At 49.4% G+C, this 20,802-nt stretch overlaps 1 protein-coding gene across 1 annotated transcript in view; it reads right to left on the bottom strand.

The window, feature by feature from the left end:
* ZNF831 (zinc finger protein 831) overlaps positions 1-20,802 on the bottom strand; it is a 113,385-nt gene that overhangs the window by 61,907 nt on the left and 30,676 nt on the right. The window contains exons 2-3 of the mRNA XM_003810806.4: positions 2,227-5,997; positions 983-1,119 (exon numbers count right to left, since the gene is read on the bottom strand). Coding sequence (XP_003810854.3) covers positions 983-1,119; positions 2,227-5,961 — 3,872 coding nt within the window. The 5' untranslated portion in view covers positions 5,962-5,997. The remainder of the gene's footprint in view (positions 1-982; positions 1,120-2,226; positions 5,998-20,802) is intronic.

The following is a 20,802-nucleotide window of genomic DNA, read 5'->3' as shown; positions in this document are numbered from 1 at the left end:
CAAAACCTCGTCTCTACTAAAAATACAAAAAAAAAAAAAAAAAAAATAGCTGGGCGTGGTGGCCCATGCCTGTAATCCCAGCTACTCAGGAGGCTGAGCAGACAAATCGCTTGAACCCCCGAGGCAGAGGTTACAGTGAGCCGAGATCACGCCACTGCACTCCAGCCTGGGCAACAGAGTGAGACTCAGTCTCAAAAAAGAAAAAAAAGGACTGACAGTCTAGGGGGAGAATGTTGACAGGTTGACAACTGAGGTGTGGAGTATAAATGCATCAGGGATCTGGGATTAGAATGTGGATTAGAGAATGGGATGAGGGTGGAGGGCGAGCAGGAGAGGAGGAGATCACAGGGAAAATGAGGGTAGAAAGAGGGCAGGGATTAGAGAATTTGCTTTTCAACTTGTATGCAACGGGCAGCCTGAAGGGTTTTAAGCAAAGGAGAAAGACAATCCAAGAAAGGCACAATGAAAGAGTGGCAGGAAAATCCCCAGGGCCTCCCGTTTGTTGGGGGTGGATATGTGCAAATGCATACCGCAAAGAAAAGTCTAGAAGGGCACACTCCTGAATGTTCACGGTGATTATCTCTGCGTGGCGAGATTACTAGGATGTTTTATTGTCTTCTCTTTGCTCATCTGTATTGTCTAATTTTTCTGCAAAGGACATTCATTGCTTGCATAATTAAAAACACAATAAAAGCTGTAAATAATTAACAGGCTCTCTCTTCCGGACTTAAGTTGAATGGATGTGTTTTCAACCCAGTTATTTCAAAGATTTGCTGGATTCCTGGCCTTAGAAAGGTGCCATCAAAAAATACACAGGCGGTGAGTTGTAAGGGGTGGGAAACAAATTCAGTCCTTTAATCATGAAGCTCTAAACCCTAGGAAACAGGAACTCTTTCTCTGGAGCACACGGATACCTTTCAAATCCCATAGTAAATTCCTCTTGGGGTTTTGTGGAAATGACAGAGGTGGCCACTCATCCTACCTTTTAGGGTTGATCCTCAGTTTTCTCTGCTTGCTGTTCCCACGAGACATCTTTGCTCTCCGAGGCAGGCCTTTCTTCCATTCTGGCTCAGACACCTGGTGCTGGGGCATCACCCCTGGGACTGTTGGGTAGGAGAACTGAAAACACCAAGCATGTTGGCATCACATTACTCAAAGTCCTCATGATGAAGAAAACTCCAAAGGGTTCTCGCTCTGCAGACAAGATGCCTGTCTTCAGAAATCAAAACGGAAATACTGCATTGCTAAATGGGCTGAGCCCCTGAGAAGTTCAACCAGGCAACGGCAGAGCGTTCCTGGACAGAACCTCCTGAAACCCCGCCTGGGCTTGATCCGCAGAGGAAAGCCTATGCCATCGGTGTTAACTGGAGGCCAAAGAAACACGGTGACCAGCCCCTTTACTATCCCCTAAATCCACCTCCCTGGGAGCCCCCGCACCCCTGGGGCCCTACTGACTAACCCGCTACTCTCAAGATGAAAACAGCACTCCCCACAACTTTGGGTTCCACCTAGGGAAAGCCGAACAGCCAGCAAGACTCTGGTCTCCGGGCCTTTGTCACTGTCCACAAGGGTTAAATGACTGCTGAGCCTCCAGGACCGTCCTCAGTGGCCGCGGCCCAAGCCACTCCAGAGCAGGACTAAGCCCTCAGTCATCACAACCAGGTGCGTGAACCCCCTCTCAAGGCGGAGCTCTGCATTATCATTTCTTCACCAAGTGAGAACACCTGTGAGCATCCACCACATTTCCCCCTTTTCTCTCTGCCCCCAGGAACTTCAGAGAGAGGGCTGAGTCCAATCAACAGTAATTCCTTCTCCAGAATCCCCAGTATAAAGACTCTCTCAATTATTGGGAGTCTCTGGTTTATAATCTTAGAATGATCCAGAGAGCTCACCTCTCTGATGGAGTGTTTCATTTTACTTTTTGCTTCTGTTACCAGGAAGCTCAGTTAAATTTTACATTTGGTTATGAAGACTATCTCACCTCATGTCTTGAGTATAGTAATTCTTTCCTTTGGAATTTATGTTTTCCGCAACTCTGTTTTGGTTTGCATTTGGGCCTTTATTCCTTCCTGCTGTCTATGTGGTATCCCCGGCCTCCCTCAGGAACAAGCAAGCAGTGAACAGCAGATGCTACATGGGACGGCTTCAGACTTCCTTCCCTCATGAGAGGTCTTACGGGATAACAACATGCTCTCTCAACCCCGGGCCCAGATGTCCCAGCTTTACCTTGGACATCTGCGCCGGCCCTCCTTCTCCAGGGCTTGTCCAGGTCCATCCTCCATTGCTCCCAGGAGGGCCATTGGGACCCTCATCTCGGAGGCTGCTACCAGGAAAGTGCACCGCCAAGTACACAGATGCCGCCTTTGCCTTCTGCTCCGCGGGCAGAGGGACACTGCGGCTCAGGCAACACCACGTGAGCCGCGGCTCAGCCTTCAGTGAGGGAAAGGGGTTTTGGGTGCTGTGGGGACTACGGGTGCTGTGGCTCCGGGACGTCCCTGAGTGGGAAGACAAGGCCAGCTCTGGCCAGCCTGGGGGCACACGCTGAGGCCGAGTGAGGGCAGTGAGGAAGGAGCCAGGCTGGAGGGGGGAACACGGGTCGGGGCCCACCAGGGGCCCTGAAGAAGGATCTTCTGGGGCATTCCCAGGAGGCTCCCCCAGCTCCCAGTTGGGTACCCAGGGATTCAGGACATTCCCAGAGAGCCTGGCCCTTGCCAAAGTGCTGCCCATGCAGAGGCGATGGATACGGTGGCTGTCACCCTCCATGTCCTGAACTAAGTGTGCCTCACACGTTGGAGTGGGCGGGGAGGAGGTAGCCTCCCTGGGAGCCCCTGGTGCTGAGATGGGCAACTCCCTGGCTGCTGGCCTGCTAGTGGCCATCCTGTCCCCCTTGTCCCCCCCCAACTGTGCCCCTTTTCTCCCATCCTGTGGCCTGGAACAGCTGGGGTCCTCCAGGATGCTGTCCGCCTCACCTGGGGAGGGGCCTGAGGCTGGGCTGGGAGAAAGAGGGGTCCCCAGTCCTGACCCAACAAATGATGCCCATTCTTCAGGCCACCCACTGCTGCAGAGAGAGTCCTGGCTGTGCTTTGGTCCCCAGGGAATGGGCAGTGGTAAGGGGGTCTCTGCCTGAGGTAACCTGAGGAGGTACTTGGGGGAAAAGGGATTGTCTGCCAGGGCAGAGAGCACTCTAGGAGCCTGAGGTGGGGTGGCCAGCGGGGGGTGCTCTGCGGGGGCTGGGGCTGCAGGATGCAGTGGGGTAGCCTTGTCCCTTGGCCCCACCCTCTTCAGGGCAATAGAAGCAGCAGCCAAGGAGGCTCCAGAGGACTCCAGAGGCTCGCCCACCTGCCTGGCACTCTCCTTTGAGCCCCCTGGCACCTCCCCGGGATCGGCATCCTGCTTCTGGGATGACAAAGAGGCAGGCTGCGTGGGCCCACCTGGGGTCTCTGCGCTCACAGGCTCTGGTTGCTTCGAGCTGTGCAGGTCCTCCACTTTCAGCTTCTTCCTCTCCGAGGGGAGCTTGTCCTCCCCAGAGCCCCTGCTGGGCCATCTCAGGACAGTCTGGGCCCACAGGCAGGTCTCCTGAACATCCCCCGCACCTCGGGCACCTCCTTCCAGCTTGGGGTCCGGCAAAACTGGCCTGGGGGCCTCTACGTCACCCCCTTTGAGGGGGCCAGGTGCTGGGGGCATCTGCCACCCCAGTTCCAGCCTCCCATTTGGAGAGACCAGGGGGCTCCTACTGCCTGAACAGGGACTGTCTCTGCCACCCAGTGCAGGGGATGACACAGCCTCTTCCACCCTGGGTCGGTCACTGTCTCCTGTCCTGGCCACCGTCTCCCCATGCTTAGTGGGTTCAGTCACCAAGGAGGCCTCCAGGGCTGGTGGATTTCCCCAAGGCTCTGGTGCTGCCCCTGCGGATATGTCCTCATGGACAGGGGTCCTCCTGTCTTGGGTGGGGACTGTGCCTGAGCTCCCTGCTGCCTCTTTCTGCAGAGGAAAGCCCAGTTCTGCCCCACTGCCCACTCCCACCTCCCTGGCTTTCTTGCCTCCATGGGGACTGGCTTTCATTTTCTGGTAGATCCTTTTGAACGTCTCATCCCCGTACACCTGCCACTTCTCCTGGGAGAACATCTTCAGCCTTCTCTGGCCGCACTTCCTGCCGCCCGCTCTGCCCTTGCCGGCCATGGCCTCCCGCGCAGCAGTTCTCTTTGCGTCTGTGTCCTCTGCGGGTACCAGGGCATCGCCAATGGGGGTGCCTGGCAGGTCCTCCACCGCGGCCTGTCTGACCAGGGCCCGGGGATGCCCACTGGGAACGTCAGTCGAGCTTAGTCCCGAGCGGCAGCCCAGGCGGGCTGGGCCGGGCCTGGGGCTCAGAGGCTTCTGCGTCCTGGACCAGGGGTCCCGGGGCTCCCTGGGCTCCAGCCACGTCCTGGAGCCCTCGACGAAGGGCAGCGAGTTGCTCCTGGTGACGGGGACACATTCCACGGTGGTGGAGAGCTGAGTGGGGACGGAGTGGAAGAAGAGGGGCCGAGACTTGTCTGGGGGCGTCCAGGTGGAGCGCACGGGGCCCGGGGCCCTCCTACGGCCTGGCTCCAGCGCGCGGATGTCAAAGTGGAAGGAGTCCTTGTAGGTGTAGGGCGTGGGCAGGTCGATGCTGCCCTGTTTGGACAGCCCGGTCTTCCGGGGCCGTACGTTGTCCAGCTGGGCATCGTCCACCACCGCCTGGTTGTGGGAGATGAGCTGGGCGATGCGCTCCTCCAGCCGCTTCTTCTCCAGCTCCAGGCCGGCTTCTCGCGCCCCGGGCTCGGCCCCTGCGACCCCTGGCCCCGGGCCCGGGCCGCCCTCCCCCTCGGACTCGGCGCTGTGCTCCGAAAGGCTGTGCAGGGGGCTGCAGGGCGCATGCGGCTGCTCCGCGCTGTCGGAGCGCGACAGGTACCCCGAGTCGGTGCTCTCACACTTCCGCAGCCGGCCCTCGGGGGCCTTGGCATCCCAGGGCTTCTCGGCTGCCGTCGCCTGCTGCCGCTGCAGGGCGCACGGCTTCCCGGCGGTCGGCGACTTCTGCTCTGGCAACTTGCGCCAGGGCTGTGTGCTGGCCGCGGGGAGCCCAGGTGACGCCATGGGGGCAGAGTCCCAAGGAGCCTCTCTGTCGGCAAATGCGGACCCTGGACGGGGAGCAGCTTCGGTCCTCACATCCAGGTTCTTGGCAAGTAGGGGCACGTGGGCACCCGGAGAAAGGGGTCTCTCCGAGGCGCCTTCGTGCATCCCCTGGCTCCTGCTCTCGCCCCTGCCGTCTGGTCTGGGGGGCTCTCCGGCCTTGTCCCCTTCCTCCAGGAGGCCGCCCCCGGTGCCCTCGGACTCTGAGGACAGCCGGGAGTTGTTGAGGTGCGTCTGCGTCCGCCTGTGCTTGTAGAGATTGCTCTGGGTCTTAAAGGCGATGCCGCAGGTGGCACACGGGAAGGGCCTCTCACCCGTGTGGGACCGGATGTGCTTCTCTAGAACACTGGGCTTCAGGCAGTCGCGACCACAGTGCGGACACAGGTACTTGCCCGCATTCCGCACCTTGCCTGGGCTGCCCAGCGTGGGGCCCAGGCCCGGCGACAGGACAGGCAGAGTGCCCACGATGTTCACCGTCAGCGTAGGGGCCGCCGGCTTCCCCACCTGGGTGGGGCCAGGCCCTTCAGGCTGCAGCACAGGGCTGAGTATGAAGGGCACGTTGCCCCCATCTAGGCTGCCCGTCACTAGCGGGGCGCGGGGCTGGAGGCCCCCGGGAGGCACCGTGTGGTACAGTGGGATGGGCAGGGCCTTCAGGAACACAGTGGGGGCCAGGCCCTGCTCTGGCGGCAGAAGGACAGGGCCCAGGGTCAGGTGAGGTGAGGCCTGGCCACCTGGGGCCCCTGGAGGGCCAGGAGTGGGAGCTGGCTGGTCCCTCGCAGGAGGGGCAGGGCAGGTGGGTTCTGGAACCTCCATTCCGCATCATCTGGATGGCCCACAATGCTGGAAAACCTGCAGACAACAACCAAACTTTACCATGGGCACCTCTCCTCTCTCCTCATGCAGTAAATCTTCCCTACCCTGCACCAAGCACTTCATCACCCAACGGAAGCCTGACAATCCCCTAAGGAATGTACTCTCATCCCAAGCGAGAGGAAGGTACTCTCATCCAAAAGGGAAAGCTGAGGCTCAGACAGCAAAGTAACTTGTCATGCAAGCTGACATGTGGCAAAGCGGGATTTGGACCCAGATCTGTCTGAATCCTGCCTCTTATTTAACATGCCATCTGCACAGGTCCATGGCAGGTTTGCCACCATCATCCCCTGGCACCAGCACAGTGCCACATGCAGAGACACTCAGAAAATGTGCTGACTTCATGAAAAAGTCATGCAGCTTGTCAAGGTCCTCGAAGTTCACAGTGATTCCGTGCACTTGCACAAATCCCTTTTCTTCTCTGGGACTGTTTCCAGATCTGCAAAATGGGCAAGGAATCAGGGCCTTCCCACTCTGAGGTTCTGAGTCTCTGCTGCAGGATGAAGACAGCAAGAAAAAAAACTGACGCAAGGAAAGGCTTGCCAGATTTATCAAACAAAATCCAAGACTCCCAGTTAAATTTGATAAACAATGTATAGTTCTTTAGTGGGAGTATGTCCCAAATATTGCATGAGAATTACTTTTGGTATAAGTATGTCCCAAATCTCACACGTGCCATGCTTATACGGAAACACTGAGCGCTGCTTATCTGAAATTCCAATGTGGCTGGGTATCCTGTATTTGATCTGGTGACACCACTAGGAAAAGGAGCACTTCCTCAGCCTCAAGACAAGACTTAGGTCTCTGCTCAAAGGTGGGGCTTCCAAAGCCCCTCCAGACTGAGTTAGGACAAAACTGGTTCCCTCTAAGCCAGGAGGAGTAGCTTGGCAAATCCTAGGGGAGGGAGCAAGAGAGGTCCAGCTATGCTCTTCACATCACAAAGGAAAAGCCAGATGCAAGAAGGAAATTCTGGACAGGCCCGTGACTAGAGAATCAGGGGTCCCCAGATCCTTTTTCCACAGATACCCATCACCAAGGAGCTCCATAAGCACATTTCACCCATCCCCAGCTCCGTTCCCCAAGAAAACAACCACATTCCAGCTGTTAGCAGCAAGGGGTTCTAAGCAGGGTGTGGTAGAAGTAGTAGCACAGCTGGACATGGTGGCTCACGCCTGTAATCCCAGCACTTTGGGAGGCCGAGGCGGGCAGATCACCTGAGGTCAGGAGTTCAAGACCAGCCTGGCCAACATGGTGAAACCCCGTCTCTACTAAAAATACAAAAATTAGCCAGGCATGGTGGCAGGAGCCTGTAATCCCAGCACTTTGGGAGGCCGAGGTGGGCGGATCACCTGAGGTCAGGAGTTCAAGACCAGCCTGTCCAACACGGTGAAACCCCGTCTCTACTAAAAATACAAAATTAGCCGGGCATGGTGGCAGGAGCCTGTAATCCCAGCTACTCAGGAGGATACGGCAGGAGAATTGCTAGAATCCTGGAGGTGGAGGTTGCAGTGAGCCAATATCGCACCACTGCACTCCAGCCTGGGTGAGAAAGTGAAACTCTGTCTCAAAAAATATATAAATAAAAATTTAAAAATAATAAAAAACATAGAAGTAGCAGCACATTGAGCTGGCTCATACCACTCATACTGGCTCAAGAGAGCTGATTGTTAAATTTTCAAAAATTGCGCAAGCCAGTTGTGAAACACAGCCCTAATTAAAAGATACGTTACATAAACTTACAATCAAATAATGTTAAAAACAAATAAATGACAACTGGATAACTTAAAATTGATTACAGTCTCAAATGTAAGCACTAAAGTTATAAAACTCTTAGAAGACAAAGGATTAAAACTTCATGACTTTTTTGGATTTAGCAATGGATTTTTTTATTTTTTTATTTTTTTATTTTTATTTTTGAGATGTAGTCCTGCTGTGTTGCCCAGGCTGGAGTGCAGTGGTGTGATCTCAGCTCACTGCAACCTCTGCCTCCTGGATTCAAGCTATTCTCTTGCCTCGGCCTCCTGAGTAGCTGGGCTTACAGGTGTGCGCCACCATGCCCAGCTAATTTTTGTATTTTTAGTAGAGACCAGGTTTCACCATGTTGACCAGGCTGGTCTCGAACTCCTGACTTCGGGTGATCCACTGGCCTCAGCCTCCCAAAGTGCTGGGATTATAGGCATGAGCCACCACACCCGGCCGCAATGGATTTTAAAATATGACACCAAAAGTACATGCAGCAAAAGAAAAATAAATTTGACTTCAAAATCTAAAACTTTGGTTCATCAAAGGATACTTTCAAGAAAGTGAAAAAACAGTCCACGGAATGGGAGAAAATATTTGCAAATTATATGCATGATATATCCAGAATATACAAAGAACTCTTACAATGCAATAACAAAAGACAACCCAATTTATTTATTTATTTATTTATTTTTTGAGATGGAGTCTCACTCTGTCGCCCAGGCTGGAATGCAGTGGCATGATCTCAGCTCACTGCAACCTCCACCTCCCGTGTTCAAGCGATTCTCATGCCTCAGCCGCCTGAGTAGCTGGGACTACAGGCGTGCATCACCACACCCAGATAATTTTTGTAACAACCCAATTTAAAAATGAGCAGAGGACTTGAATAGATTTTTTTTCTCCAAATGCCCAAAAAGCACATAAAAAGATGCTTCATCCCATCAGCTGTTAGGAAAATGTAAATCAAAACCACAATGAGATAGGACTTCACACCAACCATGGCTATAGTAAATAATAATAATAAACTAATAAGCAATAAAATAACAAGTGTTGGTGAGGATGTGGAGAATTTAGAACCCATAAACACGACTGGTGGGGATATAAAATGATGCAGCCACTTTAAAAACAATTGGGTAGTTCCTCAAAAAGTTAAACATGTATTACCATAGGATCCAGCAACTCTACGTCTAGGTATATACCCCAAAGAATTGAAAACAGGTATTCAAACAAAAACTTGTACATGCATGTTCACAGTAGCTTTATTCAAAATAGTCAAAAGAGAGAAATGACAGAAATGTCCATCAGCTGATGAGTGGATAGACAAATGGCAATATACAGTACCGTAGAATTGTAATCAGCCATAAAAAGCAACGAAGTGCTTGCACATGCTACAACATGGATGCACCTTGAAAACGTCATGCTACATGAAAGAAGCCAGACACAAAATATCACGTGTTTTATAATTGCATTTGTATGAAGAAACTGGAATAGACAAACTCACGGAAACAGAAAACAAATTATAGCGGTTGCCAGAGGAGGGGGAGAATGGGGAATGAGGCTTTAACTGGGTACAACGTTTCCTTCTGGGGTGATGAAAATGTTCTGGAACCAGACAGAGGTGGTAGTTGGTAAAACTATGAATGTACTAAGTGCCATAGAATTGTTCACTTTCAAATAGTTAAAATGGTGAATTTAATGTTATGTGAATTTTACCTCAATTGTAAACAGGTACTGTCTCAATTTTTTTTTAAAGTATTGTCTTCATTGAGCAAAGGTACTCAATTTTTTAAAAGTACTTTGGGCTGCTATAACAAAAATACCCTAGATTGGGTGGCTTAAATGACAAATATTTATTTCACACAGCTCTGGAGACGGGAAGTCCAAGATCAAGTTCAAGTCCAAGACAGGTTCAGTGCCTGGTGAGGGCCTGCATCCTGGTTCCTAGACGGCCATCTTCTTGCTGACCCCTCACATCACGGAAAGACCAGTAGAGCTCTCTGGGGTCCCCTTTATAAGGCACTCATTCCACTCATGAGGGCTCCACGTCATGACCTGACCACCTCCCAAAGGACCCACCTCCTAATACCATCACATGGGGAGTCAGGATTTTACATGTAGATTTGGAGCTGAGGGGAAGAAACATCCAGTTCACACCAGCATCTACATACTCAGAGCTCACCACTGCTAAGGATTCTATGGCATCTTCCATTCTCAGGGATCTTGGGGCCATTTATGTGGGATGTACTGGTGTGGTGGGAACGCTTCCTGGCAGTGTGGAACGTCACACCTCTGGCTCTTCCCAACCTCAGCATCAGTAGTATCATGTTCACAGCTTGAACTGGCCACAGTGGAAGCACTGACACCACAAAAATCAGCAAATGCTACAAGTCAGTCCTTTTTTTTTTTTTTTCATCCTGAAAGCCAGTTTCAACATTTACCAGCACACCACTGAGCAGAAGGGAGGACCCAGAAGACCATTGCACCCACTCTCTGTCCCTCTCCTAAACCTCTGGTCTCATTATGAATCTCACCACACTACGCCATCTGCAAGAGCCCCTGGCTTCAAAACAATCTGAGACGTTCTAATTGTTTAAGGAAAGATGTAAAGGCAGGAATCTTTAGAGATTAACAGGTGGCTACTAGAACGGATAAGAGCTAATAGGAATGGAAGATAAAGGCTTACCTCAGGACGCTGCAACCTTTCTACTAGCTGAGAATTTCAGGAACCTCCCCAGGAGACCAGTAGGCCTGAATTTCTGTCTCTGCTTAACCATCTTGCTAGAGGGTGGCCCTGAGACTGTTTCCTCATCTCTAAGAACAGTGGCATTGGGGCAGAGCCACCAGGAGGTTCAGATGAAATAAGTTATGTGAAAAAACCAAGTGCTGTGCCCAGCACAGAATAAGCGCTCCATTTATTTCAGTTTTCAATTATACGCCATAATATTTTGAACTATTAACTACCGGTTCCTCCCCCACCCTGTCTTCCTCCTACCCTTGTCTCTTCCCCCATCCGTCAGCTCAGCAGTCTCCATGCATCGCCTCTAGCAAGGGACGCTGTCTCGGGGTGGGTTCCTGAGAAAAGGATTCCATTCCAAGTATTTTATTTGGGAGGTGATCCCAGGAAACACTTGTAAGGAAATGGGAAGGCTGGGGGTGAAGGAGGCTACAAAATGTCCAGCAAGTCCCCACTGTGGGTGACTGGAGCTAATCCCACTGGGGGACACCAGGAGATCATGTAGAACATGCACCCCAGGGGCAAGTGAGCTGCCTGCATCGGGACTGCCTCTGGGAGCAGCCATGTCCTGGCATTTCCAGCTGCATGCATGAATGCACGGGGTAGGCTCTGTGGCCACAGGGAGCCATCAGACACAGAAGCACTGCCTGCAGTTGGCTCTTAAATGCTGAGTCGGAGAATAGGTGGGCAGGGCTTCTGTCTTCCTGTGGCAGAAACTCAGTAAAGGCGTTTTAATTCCAAAAGCCCTAAACCCTAAGGAAACTGGATGAGTACAAGCCTCCTGTCCTGATCCCCCGGTTATAATGGTCATGGGTGGGGAGGTCACGGAAGGGAGGAAGGGAGAAATAAGTCCGTCCAGCTCCTGCCTCAGTGGCAATTCCTGCTCCATTCCCCAGGGCAGTCTGGAAAGAGGGGTGCCAGGACACAGAGCATCAACAGCCCGGAGTGCGCGTCCAGGCAGGAGGACGAGGCACACACAGAGCTCTCGCTGCAGGACGAATTTCAGAGCACCCAGAAAGGCCCTGAAGTGACTGGGAAAATGGGGCCAAATTGAGGGGGTTGTCACCCGAGGGGTGTCTCAGTGGGGGCCTGCCTGGGGAGCTGAGGGCTGAGTATCACGTGCCCCCCAAAAACTTTAGCCCAACCTGGGGGTAGGGGGAGGAGGAAAAGGAGCCCAGAACTGACTCTCATAGGGTGGGAGGCTTGGGGCTTCAAAATAGAAATGCCAGGAAAAGAGCGCTATGTTTCCGACACACCTGCCACGATGATCATTTTGTGCTCTCTGCAGCCTGTTCTGTGATCACTGCGAAATTGACGCCTTTGAGTAACAGCTGATCCCTGCTGGCAAGATGACAGCTGACTAACACCTTCCTCGAGGGAGATGACGCTTTTCTCAGGAAAACCTCAAAAGGCTGCAGATAATTTTGCTCACTCTGAATCAAGGAGATGGCAAGTCCTATTGTCCCCATTGGACTGATAGGGAAGCTGGGGGCCAGGGCTGGGAAGGCAGCTCGCTAGAAGGCTTACCTCTTTGTATGAGCGAGGAAAGGGTCCGGGACAGCCCCTTGGTCACCTGGACTGAATGCCAAGTCCTCACCCTGTTGCCATCCCCAGGCTCCCGCACGCAGGGAACCTGGCGCATCCCTCATCTGCCGCGTGTGCAGCTCCCCACCTCCTTCCAATTCCCCCCCACAAACAGTCATATCTTTTGGCGCAAATGTGCGGCTTTATGGAGGAGAGGGGAACAAAGAGGTGGGAGAAACTTGAAGAAAGAAGTGACAATTTCCCAAGCCCTCCTTTGCAAAAGCAAACCACAGATGAGCCTGGGCAAAGAGAGAACATGAAAATGCCATAAGTAGGTTTTTAGAATTTACATTTAGGGCCCCGAAAGAGAAGGCCATGGAGAAGCATATTGGATACGTTAAGCAGATAGAACTTGGGTACTAAGATGGCTGGTGCAGTTACAAGTTTCCCAAACTTCCGTTAATCCTGGACCACCATCACCCACTCCGCCACGTATGGGGACCACTTACGCTGTTACTCAGTCCCCACCCTACCTGTGTAGAGCCTCATGCCTAGAACACCATTGCTTTAAAAGGGATGCATGCAATGTGAATGCACTTCATGCCACTGAACTGTATGCTTCACAATGGTGAAAGTGTTATATTTTATGTATGTTGTATCGCAATTTTCAGAAAGTGAAAAAAAAAGGGGGGGAGGAAGAGGAACTATATCATTGCCCAGTGAGTTGAAAACTGACATTCACACAAAAACCTGCACACTGATGTAAACATCAGCATTGTAATTGCAAAAACCTGGACGTAAGCAAGATGTCCTTCAGTAAACATCAGTAAACACACATCCAGACAATGGAATATTATTCATCGATAAAAAGAAATAAGCTAGCAAATAAGCTGGCAAGCCACAGAAAGACACAAAGGAAACTTAAATGCATGTTCCTAAGTGAAAGAAGCCAATCTGAAAAGACTTTGTCTTGTGTGGTTCCAACTGTATGACCTTCTGGAAAAGGCAAAACTATGGAGACAGTGAAAAGGTCAGGGTTTGCCAGGGGTTGGGGGAGGAGGGGATGAAGAGGTGGGTGGAGTGAAAGGGATTGTTCTGATCCTGTAATACCAAATACTTGCCACTATACATTTGTCAAAACTCATGGAACATGCAATACCAAGAGAGAACCCTAGTGTAGACTATGGACTTTGGTGTCTCTCAGTGGGTTCACCAGTTGCAACCAATGCACCACCCTCATTTGCAAGATGCTCACAACAGGGAAAAAAACAGTGGGGACACAGGCTGAAAGAGGCGGATGGGAGGTCTCTGTACTTTCTCCTCATTTTTCTACAAACCTAAAACTACTCTTGAAAATTGTCTATTAACTTCGAAAATTGTTTTAAATCAAAACAGTTTTTTAAAAGAGATGTGAAAAGATAGTTATCCTCACCAGCCAAGAAATGCAAGGTATAAACCATGATGTCATGTTTTGCCTATTGCAGGAACGAGGGGGCCAAAAGAAATAAATACTTGTAATAATTGGGCATAAAAGCGGGCGGTGGGGATACTAAATCAATCATCACCAAAAAGAGAAGATCAATTTTCCCTACGAACCATTAACATAAATACCTATTAAATTTTTTAAAATATGTATCTGTAGGCCACCATGTATGCTCTCGCACACCTGAGTGGTATGGTCTTCTACTTTGAAAAGCACCTCCCTAACTTACAGTCTTCACCTGATACACCCTTGGTGCAGACCCTGTACCTGCAAGGCTGCAGCAACATGCTTCCTAGTCCACTAGCACCCAGCTAGGCTTGCCCAAAGGGAGGTGCTGGCAAGTCCAGGCAGGAGGGTAAGGTCAGGCCTGGCTCCAAGGTGGCCTTTGTCCCTCTACTCAGGGACAGACTTTCGTTAGGTGGCCCTCTCTAGGTCCAACCACGGTTCCCACATTGGCCTCTCATGCCTGGAGTGGGTAACACTCCCCCACTGCTGCCAGCCCTCAGGTGCCCCAACTTCCCAGAACCAGGCCCACACTTTGTAAATGGCCCCACATTGAAACCCCTCTCAGTCGCCCACCCACTTGAATGTGCATCTAGGCCAGCCAGGACCCAAAGGGAAATTACAACTTACCTTATATGCGCAGGTGAATGTTCCCAGAGAGCAAGAGCAGCCCTAACTTTTGTCAGATTCTAGAAGGGTCTGGAAGGGTCTCTGAGGGTGAGAATAGCTGGTTAGAAACAACGCCTCCCTAAAAGCAGGGGAGGCTGCCCGCTTCCTGTCAGGGCCAAATACATGTTAGTTCCCACTACGACTTCACCCAAATTCATTCTCTTTAGTGACAAAATATGTTTTGCCTAAACAATTATGATAAAGGAGCAGGCCAGAAGAGAGTTTACAAACAAACACACAGTGTGCAGAAAGCTTAGGCAAGTTGGAGGAGAGGAGTGTCTCCTGCAATTGCCTAATTTTCATACACAAATTACGTGGTTTCCCTGTAGATGGTCAATTGGTTGCAGATGTGTGGAAGGAGAAGCTTGATGTCAGGTTGGCTTTGGCAAGAGGGAGGGCCTGCCAGCTGCGCTCAGCCATCCCCGTCCCCTGTCTTCTTGGTGGAAGAAGAAAAAAGCCTGGGTTTGAGTTCTGGTTTTGCCACTTACCCCCTCCCTGTGAAGCTCAGCAAGTTCCCTAACCTCAGGATTTTCATTTGTAAAATGTGGATAATGAGGATTAAACATATGCTACCTATAAGCACTGATCACAGCATAATGCAAAATGGGAAAAATCTGCTGAAAATTATTCAGCTAATTTTCTCTTTTTCTTTTTCCCAAGCCCATCAGTATTACCTTGATCTGCCTGAGACATCTTCTGCCTAAGCTTTGCAGGTTCACAGCACGGGGAGCTGACCTTTATGTGACACCATGTCCAGGCCACAGGCCCAAGGTCTACACATGCCCTAAGCCATCTAATCCACGCAGCAGGGAGGTGCTGTTATTAATCTAACAAGAGGAATAAGGCGCTGAGAGATGGAGGGATTCACCCAAGATCAAGGAGTTGAGAAGTATATTCCTTCCAGTGAAGAAAGACAGAACAGGGAAGCCTGGGCTGGCATGCAGAATAAGATTGGCATAAAGGACCTCTTCAAGGAGAACTACAAACCACTGCTCAAGGAAATAGGAGAGGACACAAACAAATGGAAAAACATTCCATGCTCATGGAAAGGAAAAATTAATATCATGAAGATGGCCATACTGCCCAAAGTAATTTATAGATTCAATGTTATTCCCATCAAGCTACCAGTGACTTTCTTCACAGAATGAGAAAAAACTACTTTAAATTTCATGTGGAACCAAAAAAAAAAAAAAAAAGCCTGTATAGCCAAGACAATCCTAAGCAAAAGGAACAAAGCTGGAGCCATCATGCTACCTGACTTCAAACTATACTACAAGGCTACAGTAACCAAAACAGCATGGTACTGGTACCAAAACAGATATATAGACCAAGGGAACAGAACAGAGACCTCAGAAATAACACCACACATCTACAACCATCTGATCTTCGACAAACCTGACAAAAATAAGCAATGGGGAAAGGATTCCCTATTTATTAAATGGTGCTGGGAAAACTGGCTAGCCATATGCAAAAAGCAGAAACTGGACCCCTTCCTTACACATTATACAAAAATTAAGATGGATTAAAGACTTAAATGTAAAACCCAAAACCATAAAAACCCTAGAAGAAAACCTAGGCAATACCATTCAGGACACAGGCATGGGCAAAGACTTTATGACTAAAACACCAAAAGCAATTGCAACAAAAGCCAAAATTGACAAATGGGATCTAATCAAACTAAAGAGCTTCTGCACAACAACAGAAGCTATCATCAGGGTGAACAGGCAACCTACAGAATGGGAGAAAATTTTTGCAAGCTACTCATCTGACAAAGGTCTAATATCCAGAATCTACAAGGAACTTAGACAAATTTACAAGAGGAAAACAACCCCATCAAAAAGTGGGCGAAGGATATGAACAGATACTTCTCAAAAGAAAACAATTTATGCGGCCAACAAACATATGAAAAAAAGATCATCATCACTGGTCATTAGAGAAATGCAAATCAAAACCACAATGAGATACCATCTCGTGCCAGTTAGAATGGCAATTATTAAAAAGTCAGGAAACAACACATGCTGACAAGGCTGTGGAGAAATAGGAATGCTTTTACACTGTTGGTGGGAGTGTAAATTAGTTCAACCATTGTGGAAGACAATGTGGCGATTCCTCAAGGATCTGGAACCAGAAATACCATTTGACCCCGCGATCCCATGACTGGGTATATACCCAAAGGATTATAAATCATTCTACTATAAAGATACATTCACACATATGTTTATTGCAGCACTATTTACAATAGCAAAGACTTGGAACCAACCCAAATGCCCATCAGTGATAGACTGGATAAAGAAAATGTGGCACATATACACCATGGAATAGTATGCAGCCATAAAAAAGAATGAGTTCATGTCCTTTGCAGGGACATGGATGAAGCTGGAAGCCATCATTCTCAGCAAACTAACACAGGAACAGAAAACCAAACACTGCATGTTCTCACTCATAAGTGGGAGTTGAACAATGAGAACACATGTACACAGGGAGGGGAACATCACACACCAGAGCCTGTCGTGGGGTTGCCGGGGGGGAAGGGGAGGGAGACCATTAGGACAAATATCTAACGCATGCAGGGCTTAAAACCTAGATGACAAGTTGATATGTGTCGCAAACCACCATGGCACATGTATACCTATATAACAAGCCTGCACGTTCTGCACATGTATCCCAGAACTTTTAAAGTAAAATAAAAAATAAAAAAGATTTCTCATAAGATGATCATCAGTGCTTGAGCCTGGGAGCTTGAGACCAGCCTGGGCAACATAGTGAGACCCCCATCTCTACAAAAAATAAATAATTAGGCGGGCATGGTGGTACACGCCTGTGGTCCCAGCTACTCAGGAGGTTGAGGTGGGAAAACCGCTTGAACTGAGGAGGTTGAGGCTACGGTGAGCTAGGATCACACCACTGCACTCCAGCCTGGGTGAGAGTGACACTCTGTCTCAAAATAAAATAAAATAAAATGATCATCTAGAAAGCCAGATATTGTTTATGAGAGTGAAGAGTTTTTCAAAATTACCTTCACTCTTTGTTTAATATTTCACGCTCCAAGGAGGGAGGACCTGTGCCCAGAACTCTCCTGTAGAGAAGATGCCCCTCTAACAGTGGCACAGCAAAGATATGGGCCTAGCTGCCTGATAGGTCAGGGCAGCTTTATGTAAGGGAAGCATGGTGGGTTCAATCGTATTCTCCAAAACAGCATCCAAGTCCTGCCCCTACTACCTGCGATTGGGACCTTATTTGGAAATAGGGTCTTTGCAGATATCATTAAGTTAAGGATCTCAAAATGGTATCACACTGGATTTAGTGGGGTCCCTAAATCCAGTGACTGATGGTGTCCTTATAAGAAGAGGAGAGGATGCAGGGACCCAGGGGGTAGGCCATGCGAAGACCCACGCGAGGACAGAGGCAGAGATGGGGCACAATCCAGCCACAAGCCAGGGAATGCCTGGAGCCACCAGGAACTGAAAGAGGCCAGGAAGGACCCTCCCTTGCCCTCTCCCACCCGGAGCTTTAGAGGGAGGGTGGCCCTGTGGATGCCTTGATTTCAGGCCGCTGGTCTCCTGCACTGTGAGAAAATCCATTCTGTTGCTGTGAGCCCCCCAGTGTGTGGTCATTTGTTACTGCAGGCTCAGGAAACAAATCCAGGATGTGAAACGAAGCTCTGCCCTTCGCTGGACTGTGGTGAGAAGCGGATGGGTGCGGAGGAGGAAGGCAAGTGGCAGGGTCAGGCTTCAACCAGAGAGGAGCAGGTACAAGCGGGGGTAACACCAGGGCTATCCCCCAACTTCCCATTGATGGACTCTATAAAGAGTCGTCTTCACAGGCTGTCCATGTGTGACCTGGTGTGAGGCACGGTCGGGCAGTGGGGGCCCCAGGGCTGCACTGTCCTGAGCCACTGTGGTCCTCCCATTATATGAACAGAGTCTGTCGTGGAGCTCACAGTGTGCCAGGGCGGGCACAACTAGTGGGAAGAGGTGCTCTGTAATGAGGGCTCCAGGGTGGACCCCCCGCCCTTCAAGTCCTTCATGCTGGGGGTGGAGGATGGGTAAAAGGACACGACATATGGGGACATAAGGAGACTGGGTGTTTATTTCATAGAGTGTTTAAAAGAGAGCGGGCTCTGGAGGACGACCCAAATCCCACCATGCATTTCCAAGTCCTGTGACTCAGATGAGCTGCACAGCCTCCCTAGGACTCGGTTTTCTTGTTTGTAAAATGGAAAAATATTGACACCTCCCCCATGGCATCATGTGATACTCAAATGAACTGTAAACATGCCTGGCCAAAGTAAAAGCCTAATGGAATCAATAAATACATGTTTTTTCTTCCACTCCCACTGATCTTAGAGAAGATCCGATCAGCTATGGAAAAGTAAAGGAATATTTTCTTTTAGTATATCCAAGTTGTAGAGTGAGTTATTAATACATTTTTTTCAAGGCATGAGACTCTTTCTGAACCATTATACTGAATGACTGCATAGTATCCATCATTGACCCAGGATGGCCCAGGGCCCTGTATACTACCTGGCACATAGCAGGTGTTCAATAAATATTGGTTGAGTGAATGAATTATAGCCATAGATAAGACTATAAAGAAATGGCCTGACTTAAATTATCACATTTGAGAAAAAGGGAAGGCATTTTTATGTGAAACTCCTCTGAAGAGGTTCCTCACTTATTTGAGCCAAACCATGCTGTTCTGGTCTACTTCTCAGAAATTCCCAAAGGTTTATACAGCAGAGTCCCTTAACGTGCAAATTTAATTCACTTGAATTCAACCTCACAGGCTGCATAAGAAAATAACAATTTCCACCACTTGGTAATGCTCCTAGCTGTCAACTCATAATGCCCAAGTGAAAGGAGGGGGCTTGAAGCCCTGGTTCCCTCAAGCAGGCTCAGCCCCACATGGCCCTCACAGTTACTGCTAAACACGATTCCAGTGTTTCCAGTATTTTTGGTACAACATGTGCCAAAAATACAAGCTTCTCGCTGCATCTGTTGATTAAACAAGGAAATAAGACAAAATTCAAAACCAAAAGAAGAACTGGCTGAGTTGGAGGTACTGAGAAGTACTGTGAGCAGATCGGAAAAACAGCCTCGCTTCTTCACACCTTTCTGTTTCTGTGGCTTCTGCAAGGGCACTTTGCTACTCCTCCCATCAAGATCTGGAGACTTTTTCTCCACTCCTCAACTCCAGGCAACATCGTGTCACATTAGGGATGGTGTGCCTAGGTCCCAAGAAGCTTGCACGCTTCTGCTCTGCTTCTGCCATGAGAACAAGCCCAGATGAGCTCCCAGGAGGATGAGCGACCATGTGGAGCTGAGCCAAGCAATCCCAGGAGAGACCGTCCTCGTCCAGCCAGTGAGGGAAGAGTGCAATTTTAAATGAGATGGGCCAGGTGAGCATCCCTAACAAGAATGTCAGCTCCATAACACAAGCTCTTTCATTTACTGGTCTACTGTATACCAACTCGTCCTAGTTTGTCCTAGACTTGCCTGGTTTTAACATGGGAACCTAGTGGTGGAATGAGCCATGCTGGTACCTGGGGTAAGAGTGTTTCCTGCAATGCAAAGGCCAATGGATGCAAACAGCCAGTGCAAAGGCCCTGAGGTGGGAATGTGCCTGGAATGTTTGCGGCATGACACACTGAATGAGAGGAACTGCACCCACAGACGCTAGCCTGCTCAACAATATTTTTTTAAATTCTTTCTGGGCAAGTATACTATTTCCCTGGGCTTTTGTTTCCTCAACTGCAAAATGGAGAGAACAATATCTGGGTACCTAATGACCTGAAATTACGGATACTTGGGATGCCATGCTTAATTAAATGACAAGAGGCCTGTCTTGATTACTGCTGTGACTGTTACTCTCCTCCACGGCAAATGGAGAAAGCAAAGCCTAAAGCTTTATTGCTGGACAGAAGACAAGGCCAGCACAAGGATGAGAACTGCCATCCAGAACTGCTCTCCTTCCACCACTGAGGGCCACTTGGAAGGTGACCTCTGCTGGCTGTTGTGTGTGCCAAGGGCAGATCTTTCCAGTACGGGCCTGGCTGTGTTGGAGGTTTATCTTGATTCCTCATGGCTTAGAACACAAAATAAAATGTTACATAGCACCACGATTCGTGATTGCCTAGCAGGCTATCAACAGATTTGTTTATGATGTGAAATAATGAATTCAGAATACTGTATTGATGATGGTTATTCTTTTATATAATTACAATAATTATCCAGGAAAATAGCAAACAGATGCAGTGCTGAATTCAAATAAAGGGTAGGAAGAAGCGTCCCAAATACTGACGTGATTCAGAATATTATATGAGTTAACCCTACCTCTTAAACTGCCCATGTCAGAACTACAAGGTATGGATAGGCACTCTTTATAAATGGACATAATGTACGCACTAAAGCGAAATACACATGCATGTTACAGCGGGTCTAGGGGGGTTACTCAGAAAAGGTATGTCAGTTAGGACCCAACATGATTCTATGGCTGCAGACTGACAGGTGGCAAGAGATCATGTTCCTCAAATTTCTCCATCTCTCAATGGGATGTATTTTTTTTAATTAAGGTACAATTTACATACAGTAAAATGCACCCTCTTTAGTGTACAGTTCTGTGAATTTTGACA

This window comes from Pan paniscus, chromosome 21 (assembly GCF_029289425.2).
Source record: "Pan paniscus chromosome 21, NHGRI_mPanPan1-v2.0_pri, whole genome shotgun sequence".
NCBI classification, from domain to species: domain Eukaryota; kingdom Metazoa; phylum Chordata; class Mammalia; order Primates; family Hominidae; genus Pan; species Pan paniscus.
Note: the sequence above shows the minus strand (reverse complement) of the source record. Positions and strands in the feature narration are given on the sequence as shown.